This window comes from Caretta caretta, chromosome 3 (genome assembly GCF_965140235.1).
Source record: "Caretta caretta isolate rCarCar2 chromosome 3, rCarCar1.hap1, whole genome shotgun sequence".
NCBI classification, from domain to species: domain Eukaryota; kingdom Metazoa; phylum Chordata; order Testudines; family Cheloniidae; genus Caretta; species Caretta caretta.
In genome coordinates this window covers 208271655-208286038 of record NC_134208.1, presented here as the reverse complement: position 1 = coordinate 208286038, position 14384 = coordinate 208271655, and the positions used below count along the sequence as shown (strand labels likewise).

At 53.6% G+C, this 14384-nt stretch overlaps 1 protein-coding gene across 5 annotated transcripts in view; it reads left to right on the top strand.

The window, feature by feature from the left end:
• Positions 1-14384, top strand: part of TTBK1 (tau tubulin kinase 1) — a 154693-nt gene that overhangs the window by 113584 nt on the left and 26725 nt on the right. For all 5 annotated transcript variants that reach the window (XM_075127284.1, XM_075127285.1, XM_075127283.1 and 2 more), the window contains one exon: positions 2374-2932. In XM_075127284.1, the coding sequence (XP_074983385.1) occupies positions 2374-2932 (559 nt within the window). The remainder of the gene's footprint in view (positions 1-2373; positions 2933-14384) is intronic.

Below are 14384 nucleotides of genomic sequence, written 5' to 3'. Positions count from 1 at the left end.
ATGGGGAGCAGTTCCAGAGCATCGCCCAGGAACTCCGTGACACCGTCTACTCACCAGAAAAAGTCAGCATCGTTGCCTAAGTAATAATTCTGTCAGTTCTAGCCTCTCTTGTCTGGCGGACAAAGCCCGTAGAAAGTTTGAGTGTGGACTCCTGTCCTCACACCTACATCCTGAAGGGACTTCTTAGATCCTTCCCACCATTGGTGAAGCCAACCCCTCAATGGGACCTCAACCTCGTTCATTCATCTCTCACCAGACCTCCCATTGAACCTTTAGCCACATGCTCTTATGTCCCACCTCTCAGTGAAAGTTGCCTTCCTAGTTGCCATCACATCAGCCAGAAGAATCAGTGAACTAGGAGCACTCATGGCAGACGTACCATATATACCTTTCATAAAGGAAAGACATCTCTTCACCCCCACCTGGAATTCATCCCTAACGTAATTTCAGAGTTGCACATGAGAGAAAGAACCCACTTACCAATTTTTTTTCCCCAAAACTGCATGAGTCTGATAAGGAAAGGCCAATTCATTCTCTAGATGTCTGAAGAGTGCTGGCCTTTTATGTACAAAGAACAAAAGCACTTAGAAAGACGCCTACACTTTGTTTGTCAATAGCAGAGAAATCAAGGGGTCAAGCTCTATTTGCACAGAGACTTTCTAAATGGATCTCTGGCTGCATTATCCTTTGCTACCAACTAGCTCACATCCCTGGAGGGAGAGAGGTCCCATTCCTTCAGAGCACAAGCAACCTCTGCTGCATGTCTGAGAGAGGTACCTCTGCTGGAGGTATGTTGGGTAGCTACCTGGAGCCCCTTGCTCATCACGCTTTGGTCCAGTCTTCTACTACAGACACAGCTGTGGGGATGGCAGTATTACAGTCAGCTGTCACGTCTGCGCCCTCGCACCCACCTTACGTTTGACCATTGCTCGCAAATCTCCCATGTGTGAACTCGACATAGGGACCAACGGACACTGCTACTAAAAATCTCCAGACTCAGGCTCGTGGTGCGCATGCGGACTCGCATGTGAAAGATGGATAGGGAGCACACATCTTGAAGAACCTCCAGTTACAGATAAGTAACCTCCATTTACTTACCCTGCACAGTACCTGGAGTTCTTTGAGATGTGTGCCCCTGTGGGTGCTCCACTCCCCACCCTCCTTTCCCTTTGCTTTAGAGTTTCCTCTGAGGGACTTTGCGGTGGAGAAAGAACTGAGGGCAATTCACCCATGCATATAGCCTCGGTGTAGGGCATGAGGATGCGTAGGGTGAATATGAGGGCCAAATGAGCACTGCTCCTGAAAATCTCTGATCAAAGGTGCATGGGCACATGTGCACCTTAAGTCAAACCCTCATAGACTTTAAGATCAGAAGGGACCATTGTGATCATCTAGTCTGACCTCCTGCACATTGCAGGCCACAGAACCTTGCCCACCCACTGCTGTAATAGACCATAACCTCTGGCTGAGTTACTGAAGTCCTCAAATCATGGTTTAAAGACTTCAAGGTTCAGAGAATTCTCCATTTACACTAGTTTAAACCTGCAAGTGACCCATGCCCCATAGTGCAGAGAAAGGCAAAAAAAAAAAACCCGCCAGGATTTCTGCTAATCTGACCCAGGGGAAAATTCCTTCCTGACCCCAAATATGGCAATCAGTTAGACCCTGAGCATGTGGGCAAGACCTGCCAGGCAGATATCTGGAAAAGAATTCTCTGTAGTAACTCTGAGCCCTGCCTATCCAGTGTCCTGTCTTCAGTTGGTGGAGATTTTTGCTACTGGCAGTTGCAGATGGGCCACATGCCATTGTAGACAGTCCCATCAGGTCATCCCCTCCATAAACTTATAAAGCTCAGTCTTGAAGCCAGTTAGGTTTTTTTTTTCCCCACTGCTCCTCTGGGAAGGCTGTAAAAAAACCCTGATATGAAATGAGCATCCAGTATTCCCTCTGTCTTCAAGGCACTTTTGTAGCCTGGGTTAGAGGACTGTCATCAGGTTACGGGAAGCCTGGTGCCAGGGAAACTACAGTGCTACTGTAAACAGGCTGACCAGAAGGAGAGCGGCCTGAAGGGGTGTTTCCCAGTGGTGTGAAACTCCCATATTCTCCTTGTAGTCATTTAAAAGGAAAAGACATGAAGTTGGCCCTAAGCCTGAAGCAGTTCGGAAGGGATTTCTTTTTATCATTGAAGGTTCTAGTTACATATTTTCGGTTAAGCTGGGTGATATATTACTTGGGTGTATGGCAGAGGATTGGGAAGGGATCACATGGGTTTTCTGAGAGACCATGTGGGTTTTGTGTTGGCTCCTAATGTCCTTGTGATCCTAAATCTTGGCTCAGATCTTGGTTTCTAAGGGTTCTTTGTCTTGTTTTCAGATCTCGTGTAGATTTACCTTGTTCCCCTTCGCGGCTGGTGTGTTCCTCCCAACCAGCACAGATGCTGTCCATCGACACTGGCCAAGTAGACCGTCAGGCGAGCGGCAGGATGGATGTGTCTGCTTCTGTGGAGCACGAGGCCCTCAGCAATGCTTTCCGCTCCGTGCCGCTGGCGGAGGAGGAGGACTTTGATAGCAAGGAGTGGGTTATCATTGATAAAGAGACGGAGCTGAAGGACTTTCATCCAGGTGCTGAGCCGAGCACTTCTGGAACTACAGACGAAGAGCCCGAGGAGCTTAGGCCGATTGACGAGGGCGAGGAGAGGAGGCGATTGGGAGCAGAAGCTGCAGTCCGGCCAAAGATCCACGATGGGAGAACATGGGGGATGCAGCCTGTGACTGAGGAGGACAGTTCACACAGGCATGAAGGACACTGTCAAACGGTATCTGACAGCAAACCTGAACAGCAGCCAGGAAGCCCGGCCCAGTCACCGTTACACTCAGCACCAGTTCTCCGACAGCGCAGACGGGAATCCGAACCAATCGGTCCTCAGAGACAGGTAAGACATGCAAATGAACCGCAGCTCACCCACTGCACTGGTCTCCTTCTCTGCTCTGTACCCTCTTGGTCTAGCTTAGGAAAGGCGCCATCTGGGCAAGCCCCTGCTACACTCGGGAATTTTGCTGATCCCAGCACTGGTGCCTTTGTAAACCCGCCCTGTTCAGGCTACATGTCAGAGGTGCTCCCCGTACTGGTCAGATCACACCAGTGCTTGGCATGTCTTGTGACCATCTCCACCTGCTCTAGGTCTGTTTGAGCAGTGTCAGGGCAAGGGTGGGCGGAGGGCAAGGCGCTCGTCATGGCACCTGGGTGCGTCAGAGAGAGCAGGCAGGGTCATCTCTCAGTCCTCCGCCCTGGATCTAGGCAGGCCAGAGGACAGCAGCGGTGGTGCTCAGAGGGTCTCGGATCTGACCCAGTGCCATCTTGGGGCAGGCCCTGGCTGGTGCAGGTCACAAAGCAGCTCTTTGAAAATGAAACTTGGTTAAGAACACGGAAGTGTGTACATGTCAGTCAGGAACTCTCCTCCCCCCGGTAATCATCATCTGAACAAACACACGCATCCACATACACACCGCAAAGTGGACGCTCAGACCCATTGTTGTTAGGGGTGGGTTGTTTGCAGGAGTGCTCGGTAAGTGCTCTGTCTCCCGAAGACATTCAGGAAACGACTATCCTCATGCCAGGGAGAGTACAATGTTAGGGATGGATGTGCGCTTCTGCCAGGGGCTGGCATTTGCATGGCCGTGAGGCTCCCCAAGCAACAAACTGACCCAGGGATGGTCCCAAAGACATGCACAGGACATAGTAAGGCCACGCCTTGCCCCATGGGACCCTCCCTCGGGCCAGTGAGCAGTCCCAGGTGGCCCATCTCCTCCCAACACCTCTGCAGAAATGTGTGCCGCAGTGTGGGGCTGTAGCCACTGTGGGCAGGCTGGAACCACTGGAAACAATCACTGGACAAACCGCATCAGGGTGACAAGGCCAGGCACCCCCCTGGGTTCTGTTCCCGTAGAACCTGCGTCAGCTGTAAGGCCCCACAAGGGCTTAGAGACATGCAGCCAATACACAGAACCCTGGCAACATCCTGTCTGCTGTGCATCCGGTCCCGGGAGCTGGGCCTACAGTTATGGGCGAGGGGTCGCTGGGGATAGATATAGCAGTAGCAGGAGACCTGGAGACAATGGGCTTGTGGGTGACTTGCTTCTAATGTGCCAAGCGGCCCCAGTCTCCAGCAGGCTGTCAGATGCAGGCTTCTCCCATGTTTCTTGTGCACCAAATTGCCCCTTCCTAGCTGCTCCTTGAGTGCCCGGGCTTGGATCCAGGTGCGTGGCTGCTCAGCGCTGCCGGCCAGTGCCAGGTTTGGTTGAATGGTTGGTTTTCCCTCTAACTTACAGCCATGCTTAGATCGTACAACTGCCTCTCAGTGCACAGCACAGCTCTGAGGGGAGGAGTGTGCACTGGGCAGTCACGCAGCCATCTGTGGACTCCTGTGTGAGACGTGAATGGGTGGGGAGGAGGAAGGCAGCTGGGAGGAAAGCTCTCCGAGCCAGCCCGCTGGTGGAGGAAAGGAGCTGTGGAGAGCCAGAGTAAAGCTAAGGGCCCTGACCCCCACATGCTTTTATCCAGCCCTCACTCATAAACATCTGGTGGGACTTGGCTTGTGCCAGCCTGGCAGCTGACTGTTCTAACAGTCCCAGCAGCACTTGGTGAGTGGAGGGGCTCCATCAACCCAGTATGGCCTGCGTACCATGAGCTAACTCAGAGGAGAACTCCAGGAATCCTGTGAATCTGTTAAAGCTCTGACCAGACATTGTGCATGCGAGTGAATCGTGCTGAGCCATGCAGGGTGTTTGAGGAGGTGCAGCTCACTGCAGTACCAGCTGGCAATAGCCACAGGTGGTGGTGTGTAGATACAGGACCCACTCCTGGTCCCGCTGAACTCCCTTGGACCTCTGTGAGCCTGGCCTCCAGTTCTATTTGGTATTTACATGTGAGATTAGCTGCAATCCTGTCTCCTTACAGCAGTACCTTCCTGGAGTTATCCATTCATCTATCGCGCTACCGTCCTGTCCCAGCATCTCCCAGGTGCTGGCAGTCTCTCACTCCTCCTCACCAAGAGGATTAGACTGCCCTTATGGATGACTGAATTTATCAGAATGCGGTTGCTGCTAGTGTGTGTGCGTGTGTGAGTGTGTGTGCGTGCACACAAGTGCTACTTTGTGTGTTCGTGTGCCTGGCTTTCTGTTACTGAAGCAGGAAGGAGCCTTTATCCAAACCCAGATAACAGACTCCAAAAGTAAAAATGTCTCAAAGCAGCAGGTTAAGTGACTACAGCCTTCCAGTTGCTGCCCAGGATAGAAACACAAATTTATGTGCGCTCCAGGATTTTGGCTACCGGTCCCCTCTGCACACTTTGGCATTTCTTGTAGCATGTTCCTCATTCTTGCCAGCATGCCAGGAGCTGTACATGAAGCGGATAAAAACAGTCCCTGTCTGAGGAACTGACACAGAGAGGAGAAGACACTCTGCATAGCCCATGGTGCTGTTAGCTATTCTTCTTCTTCATCTTCATCTTTCCCAGATACACGTCACTGAGTTGGAGAGGGATTTTTCATGACCTGTGTCTCTGGGTTTCATGGAAGAATTGATTCTTTAGGACAGGTTTGAATGAGCAAGAGGCCTGGTGCAGTAGAACTGGGAGTTTGGTCCATGCACAAGGAGCATGATGAAAGGAGGCACAAAGCCATGGGTAGGAGAAGGAAGAAGGGGGATAAAATCATTGACACCCCAAAGAGTACAAGGTAGGAGGTGACAGTAGATGCAGGCAGAGCTGTGCATTGCCTAGGGGGAGAGGATGAGCCGCTGAGCTTGATGCTCAAGCCAAGGGGGAGTCATAGGAGGGATTCAAAGAGAGTGATGAGGGAATTGGGATGGGGAAGGAAGCTGCAGTAATCACAGTGGGATATGTCCAGGGCAGGGACATGCCTGAGCTGCTGAGATGGAAGGGAAGGGTCCTGGAGGGAGAAACAGCAAAGCTAATAATAGCTAGGGTGTGAGGGAGGAGCTGAAAATGCTCTGAAGCTCCTGGCCCTGCGAGATTTCGAGGAGAGTGGTGGTGATATGGCCGAGGAGAGGGGCAGAAGTGGGGAGTAGGTTGTGGAGGATAAGGAGCCCTGTTTTGGCCGTGTTGAGTGTAGCCTGGCCGTGAGCTACTCAGGTGTTGTCAGAGAGACGGGCACAGGGCTGGGCAGAGGCAAAAACGTGGGTGATTGAATCCTCAGCACCGATATGGTACCATGACTGAATCCATGCAAGCAGATGAAGCCACTCCGGAGTAAGATGTGCAGCTAGAAGATCAGGGGACCAAGGACAAAGCCGACAGGGAGCAGAGACAGGACCTACTAAGGGATGCTGGAAGTGCAGTCGAAGAGGTGAGAGGAGAACCAAGATCCAGCAGAGCCATGAAAGCACTATGCAGTGTTGTGTGCACTGTTAACAGCAGCCAACCTTCCCCCTAGAGGTGGCCGCAGTCAAGCATTTGACAGGTGGGAAGTGCCAGGTTTATGGTGGTTTGTGCAACCTTAATTCTGCCCCTTTGTGTGCCTGTGCTGTGCACTGAGTGAGGCATGGTCCTGGGGGAAAATAGTGGGTGCTTATGTAATTAAAGGCCGTCTCCTAGCGCGTGCACACAAGGGGCCAGAACTGAAACCGCACAGGCAGCTCTATATCTGGCATGTCATGAGTTTCAACTGCTCGGCTCTGCAGCCTGGCTATCATTCTTTTGACACCCCCTTTTTCTGGAATGTCCTGGGTTATCTGTAAATGGTAAAAATAAACCCCATTGTATGCAAGTGAAACAGGGCAGGGTTTGAGCCCCAGTCCTTGAGGCCCCAGCACAGGCCGCTGTCCGTGGAGCTACAGGGCTAGCGGCATGAGACGGCTGCTTTTCCAGGAGGAGGATGGGCCTCTGGTGCCCTGTGGTGTGTCTGGGGCGTAGCCAAGAGGATCCCAGTGCAGCAGTGAGAGACTCTTGCCCCACATGATAGCACCAGAGTGAGGTATGGACTGTTGGGGCCATGTGCTGGCTCCAGAGGGATGGCTGGAGGGAGCCCCGCTCAGCTCTCTCTTCCCTCTGCCCCTGGGATTGGAGGACTTCCTGCCCCTTGTGGTGCTCTCAGAATGGGGCATGGGCTGCTGGGGCCATGGACCAAGTCCAGTGAGGTCAGGTGCAGGGGAACATGGTACAGGTCTCTCCGTCCCACCCCTGCCACTGCAATAGTTGTGACAGCTCCCAGGCATTCCCAGTGTGTGCTAGGCATCCTAAATACTGGAACCCCGGCTGGCTCCCCATATGTCCATGCATATCTATATAGACAGACTGCACACACCCATGAATCATGACACTGCTGAAGTGCAGTCACAGCCAGGGCAGTGAAACAGGAAAGCTGTTCAACATGCCTGGAAACAACAGGCATCGGTTTAGGACAGGAAGTGAAGGGATACCAGGGGCAGCTAGAACCGCAGGGGGAAGTGAGGATGGGAGAATATAATTACCCTATTTGGAGCTTTGTCAGGACCGTGGGGTGCCACCCAACTCTTGTGAAATGTGTCGCAAGACCCTGTAACGACCACACTGAGAAAAGAGAGGAACGAAGGAAATGGTGGGTAATGCCATGCGAGCAGGAAGAGACTTGGGTAGGGGCTTCTCTTGTGAGAAGGACTCTGCGCATTCCCCGGCTTTCCTCTGAAGTGCATTTGGGTGGATTTTCCTTGGTGAATTATTTTCAGATGTTCATCAACACATTCAACATACCTAGTCAGCCAGCCCCTCCGCCTGCTGTCTCTGCCCAGACCCCAAGAGATTCACCTTCTTTCTATTCACTTGCACCGAGCTGAGCTAGCCAGATAGTCTTCACTGTAAACCGTGGCCATGGGGCAGAGGCAAGACAGGCCCCACCAGGGCTGCAGGGGCCACTGCGGCGCCTCTTCCCCCTCCTGTCCCTCTGGCCCCCATTCAAAATAAGTGTCCACTGCCTCTGACATGGGCCACTCTTTGCTTGTCTGCCTCAGTAGGTCTGATAAAGATTTTTCCTATAGAGCCTCTGCTGCAACTGTCCTGTTTCTTTGCTAGTCCTGCAGCCGTTTGTTTGCCTGTGGCTGTCGGGCTGGGGACGTCATGCCTGGTGCATCATTGAGAACTGTAAGCCAGGGCTAAACAATGTAGAAAAAGCAACTTTTTAACAACATGCCTGGTGAACAGTGCTGAGGAGCCGATGTGTGGCTGGCGTAGGGGGAAAGGGGCCTCGTGCCTCCTAGCCCCAGGGCTGCTGGGCCCAGCTCAGCCCAGCCCACACTGCAGGCTACATGGAGTTTCTATACAGCCCTGAGGGATGCCCAAACTTGTGCCTTTGGGTGATCGCAGCAGCTCAGAGCAGCCAGGGCACAGGAATGTGCTGACTGCCCCCACCCCCTGCCTCTGGGGGTGCCCACCCAAAGGGCTTCCTGCTCCTAAGAAGGTGCAGAGCCCGCTCTCTACTCCCACAATGGACCTCCCGCAGCAGGGCTGTTCCCTGAGAGGGAGGGGACTCATGTACTTTGGCACACTGCTTGGGCTGGCACAAAGGAGCCGTGGCACAGAGGTGTTTCCCGGGCTTCCTTGGTGGGTAGCAAAGGTACCAACGAGATGGGTTGCGGCTGTGAGTTGGGGTCTGGGAGTGAATTCCCATTTCTAGACACGGATGTGTGAGTCTCCTGGCACTTACATGCTTTAAACCCACCGGAGTCACAGCTTGGAAAGCAGGGGGGCCCCAGCCCAAGTGCACGGGGAACCCCAGTGCTCACAGCCAGCCCCAGCTCTCTGACAGTGCTTCACAGTTGCTCTCTACAGGTCTCCTCCTCACCAGAGTAAGCTCCCATCTGCTCCCTGACACCAATCCCCAGAGACAGCCTGGGAGAACGGACGACTAACAGTTTGCCCTAAAGCTCCCCAAATCCAGGCTCTGCCAAACCACAGCTAAGAAACCCTCCTGCAGATAACCCTGCCTACTGAGATCTTTCCACTGAGAGATCATTGCTGAGAGATCACTGGGGGCTGTTCGCTCCCAAACTGTGATGACCATAACCACCGTGGCATCACGTAGGGAAGGGGGTGTCTCTCAGGTAGCCAGGATCTCAGTCATTTAGGGCTTTATTGATCACAACCAGCACCTTAAACGTCACCAAGAAATCATCTGGTATCCAGACAAATTGTGGTCTGCCCTGGAGTCCCCGCTGCAGAACCTGGACACCACGTTCTGCATTAGCTGCAACAGCAGCAATCAGAGCTTGCTGGGACTAAGAGGTGGATAAAGGGCCACGCTTCCAGAAAAGGCACGCTGCTCCCTTATTAGACACAGCTGAGAAGCTTGTGACACTGAAAGTACTGAAGGGCAGGCGCAATCCATCCGTTGGGGGTGCTGAGATAACTTTGTCCTGTTCCGCTTACTTCTCCCCTCCTATAGGCATTAAAACTGTCCTGGTTAGCTTGGGCTCCTTTGGGCACCGAGTTATTCCACCAGCAGGATCAGGCATCAGCTCGGACTGTGTGCCACCAGCATACAGAAGACCTCACATTCACCTTCTTGACAACCCCATCCGCATGTTAACCAGAGGGGGGGAAGACAGAACCGTCTGGTGCTTTGCTAGGGTCTGCGAGCATGGCAACACACCTCACGCACAGTGGCAGTGAAGACAGCTGGTAGTCTGGAAAGAACTGGCATGGACATATTTATCTTTATCTGCCACTGGCAGGAAGTTATCAGCTAATTCCCTAGCAGAGTTCCTGTACGATACCCACCGCTACCACCCAGCTCTATGCGTAGGTATATGGGTGTTGGAGTATGGAGTATGTTGAGGGGATTACAAACTGGGGTTAGCTCAGGGGCTCTCTCTGCGGCCTCTGCCTATGGATGCTGGTGGAACAGGGCTGGTGCATAAATAATGATGCCCACAACTTGAACACTGCGTGCACTGCGTGGTCGTCCCATCTCAAAAAAGCTCTATTGGAATTGGAAAAGGTTCAGAAAAGGGCAACAAAAATGATTATGGGTATGGAATGGCTTCTATGTGAGGAGAGATTAATAAGACTGGGACTCTTCAGCTTGGAAGAGAGACAACTAAGGGGGGGATAGGATAAAGGTCTATAAAATCATGACTGGTGTGGAGAAGTAAATAAGGAAGTGTTATTTACTCCTTCTCATAACATAAGAACTAGGCATCACCAAATGAAACTAATAGGCAGCAAGTTTAAAACAAACAAAAGGAAGTATTTCTTCACACAACACACAGTCAACCTGTGGAACTCCTTGCCAGAGGATGTTATGAAGGCCAGGACTATAACGGTTCAAAAAAGAACTAGATAAGTTCATGGAGGATAGGTCCATCAATGGCTATTAGCCAGGATGGGCAGGGATGGTGTCCCTAGCCTCTGTTTGCCAGAAGCTGGGAATGGGTGACAAGGGTGGATCACTTGAGGATTCCCTGTTCTGTTCATTCCCTCTGGGGCAGCTGGCATTGGCCACTGTCAGAAGACAGGACACTGGGCTAGATGGACATTGGTCTGACCCAGTATGTCCGTTCTTATGTTGTTTTTCTTTTTCAAGTTTGTTTTCTGGAGCGTTTGTTCTTCTGGGTGTGGTTGAGAGCTGAACGTGGTGTGTGTTGTACCTGCAGAGCAGGGGCAGTGCCTCTTTGCCCCACCCCCCACACTCCCCTTGCCCTCGTGGTTCCTAAAAGTCCCCTGACCCTACCTCATGCTCTCACTACTTTGCATCCTCTCTGTAACTCTTGTGTCATGCAGCAGGTGCCTGGGAAGTGGGGTGTATGAAGCAGGCGTGTGGGGGTGCTGACTTTCTGTCTGAGTTGCCGCGCAGACACGTCTGCAACTGGTTCTGCCCTGTCGAGTGCAGGTTTGAGCACCTTGTAGTGCAGGCTGTGAACACACGCTGGCTGGTGGGTTTTTTGTTTTTAGCTGCCTGGGTTGGTTCACTGGAATCTCGGACCCCGCTCTGGAACAACATTCCTGAGAGACTAAAGTTGAGTCACCAAAGAAAAACACCCAGGCCTGACTCTGAGCCCGAGTGCTGCCCAGTCTGGAACCGCAGTGTGGCTTCCCTGGAAAGGCTGGGTGGTGCTGGTACCATATCTGTGATCCACCACATCTGGCCGTGCACAGCTATGAACGCCGAATCTAGCCAGAGCAAACCACCTTTACTGCTAATGCTCCAAAGCTCCCCAGCCCTTTCCCGCCAACAGAGCTCTCGACAGGTACTGCGGGTAGCGTGGGTGAGAGACCCAGGTGCGAGCTTTCCCTGCTTCTGCTTTCTGCATGGCCTGGCCTGATTGACTTGTGGGGTACCTGGTGTGGCGCTGCCTGCCGGGGGCTGCAGCCCAAAGCGACTCTGTCCACCATGCATGGAGAGGTGCAGGGGCTGAGAAGGACTTTCCCTGCATTGCTTGGCCCCGTGTCAGGGGGCCTCTGTGGCTGCAGGCACCAGAACTGTGAGCAGGGAGACTGACAAAGCTCCCACTGCCGGCAGCCCGGCTGTATGGAGGAGGGAGCTGTCCTCCTGGGACAGAGGGGGGAGAGAGGCTAAGGGTGACAGGGGCAGGTAGGGTGGGGGTCTGGGCAGGGGTCAGGGCCTGGCCGAGGATGACGGGCTGCAGGGGGCAGGGACAGAAGAGGGCAGGTTGGAAGGGGGCTGAGCAGTACTAAGGGAACAGAGCAGAAGAAGGGAGTATAGGATGCAGGGGCAAAATGGAGGAGGCTGCCTCAGACTCTCCTGCCCCTGCCCCCCTTCCCCGCTCCAAAAGACCCTGGGTGCTCTGTCCCCCACCACCTGCCCCTCTGGTCCCTAATATCTTCCTCTGGGTCCCCAGTCACCCCAGGTCCCCCACATTCCCCTGCTGCTACTGGCTCTGACGGAGGGGCTGGTGCCTTCACCCAGGCCTGCCCCGCCCCACTGCCCAGGGGCACACCATGGGGGCCTAGGAAACCATTCCCCACTGGTGAGAGACGGGCCATGCTGTGCAGCAGGCAGGCTGCGTGGATCCTGTTCAGTAGATGGGAAGCGGGATGTACCCACGTTGCCCCAACCTGTGTAAGTGCCATCAAGCTGGAGGGAAGTCATGGAGTGGAGAGACTGAAAGCTGTGTCTGGGTGTGTGCCAGCCTACACAGAGAGAGAGAGAGAGAGAATATTTCTTCCAAGAGATCATGCCTGTAGAGTATCATAGAATATCAGGGTTGGAAGGGACCTCAGGAGGTCATCTAGTCCAACCCCTGCTCAAAGCAGGACTAATCCCCCATAGTTGCCCCAGATCCCTAAATGGCCCCCTCAAGGATTGAACTCACAACCCTGGGTTTAGCAGGCCAATGCTCAAACCACTGAGCTTTCCTTCCCTCCACACCCCCCGCCCCCCCCCCACACACACACCCCGTGAGAAGAAGCTCTTTGGATTCTGGGCTCTATACGTGGAACCAAATGGCCTTTGCAGTCAGAGGGTCAGGGAAGAAAGACAGGAATTTATATAAAGTATAGCTCATTTACATGTATTAACTAGAGCTCCGGCTCATGGCAATCCAGACTGACAGTTCAGTAGTAGTTACCCAGCTACTGGATTCTGCCTCCTCCCTGCCCCTCCGTGAGCGGTATACTGCACACAGGTCTGCCCAGAACAGAATTATATGACAAGTCCTAGTACCAAGTGACAGGCAATGAGTGGCCATGCCGAACAGATATCAATGAGACGAGGTAGGAGCGCCTTCCCATCCATTAACACCGGCATAAATTCCATAAACATATTGAGTCCTTGGTTCCTCAGTGCTTTGGCAGTAGAGTTCAGGCATCCAATTAAAGGAGACACTGTTGTACTCCCCAGACAGTCCCAGCCCACCCCAAAAGGCAGCCATACCTCACCATGCTTGATGGGTATAGAAGGGTACCTCAGACACCTTTTAGGGGCTGGAGGAAGGAGTCCCTGGGTGAGGGTCCAGTCTGTGTTATGCAGGAGCTCAGACTGGATGATCTAATGGTGCCCCGAGAAGCACTTATAAGCCTAAACACACTCCATCGCTGACAGGGAAGGGACTCCGAGTCTGCCAAGTGCAGAAAGCAGGAGTCGCAGCACTAGGGTCAGCTGAACCAAATGAAGGACACGCACAGTCATCTGAACTTTTACAGCAAGTACCCAAATGGGAGGTTGGTGCCTGGGTGAGACAAGTGCGTGTGCTGGCTGGGATTTGTCGGTCTTGGCATAGAGATAAGGTCCCGTCCTCAAGAACTGACCATGTACCTACCAAAGGGATGTGGGAGGGGATACTGGAAGGCCATGTGATCAGGTGAGGGGGCTCAGCCGCTGTCTACGTGTGCTTGTTTGCGCCAGGAGGACAGGCTTGGCGTGGGACAAGATGCAGCTGAACTTCCCCACCAAGTCACGGTACCCTCCCACACCCCTTTGCTCGGATTGTACTGTCAGCTCTCCAGGGGAGCGCCGAGTCCTTCTCCGAGACGTGTCTGTCCAGGAGGGGCATGAAGGAGGAGAGGATAGAGCCTTTACTGGGAAGGATGCTGCTTTGGGGGAAAGGTGCCTCCTGCCCGCTGGAGACCTGACGGCTCTGTGAGTGGACTTGAGAGACAAGCATGCTCCTCGGGGCTCAGGCAGACAGCTGTGGAAAGGGGAGGAGCAGGTTAGCATTCCCAAGTCCCCTGAAGCTAAAGAACCAGAGAATGTGGCTGGAAAGCCTCCATTTCCCTCAGCACCTAGGGAAGGCTGGGCGCTGTTCCTGAAGGGGTGTGTCGGTTTCCATAGCAGTCAGTGGTGTGCTGAGGTCCTGCCCATATAAAGCAACATATTGTCATGGGTGAGTGGGGGCATGGGTGCAGGAAGAGGCCTGTTGGGGGTGGACTGGGGCAGGGTGGAGTGATGGCAAACCCGAGCGTATCTTAGAGCCCCCAGGCTCCTGGCCTGTCCAGGGTCAGAGAAGGGGCTTACAGCTCCCTCCTCCCTGGGCTCCACTCTGGACAGGCCCTTTAACGTCCTTTGAGAAATGGCTGCAGTGGTCACTCCGCACTGACTGCCTTCAGGCAGCCCCTGATTCTCCACGTGCCCAGGGTCGGTGCCCCAAGCCTGCGCCTGTTGGGGTGAAGGGCAGAGGCGGCGCACCGTGATTTCAGTGGCACAGGCAAGAGAAAGGACTGATCAGTCCACTCGCAGGAGGGTTCACTGGCGAATCCCAGGGCGAGCCGTCAAGCCCCAGAAAGGAGCCTGCCACCAGACCTGGCTAGTCAGGGAATGTGATGGTATCGGCTGTGAGGGTTTCCTCTGTCCTAGCAGAGAGTTTCCGCCAGTGCCCAGCTGCTGGCTGTTACCTGTACGTAAGGTGTCTGAATGGCCCAGCTGCAGTGCCAAGAT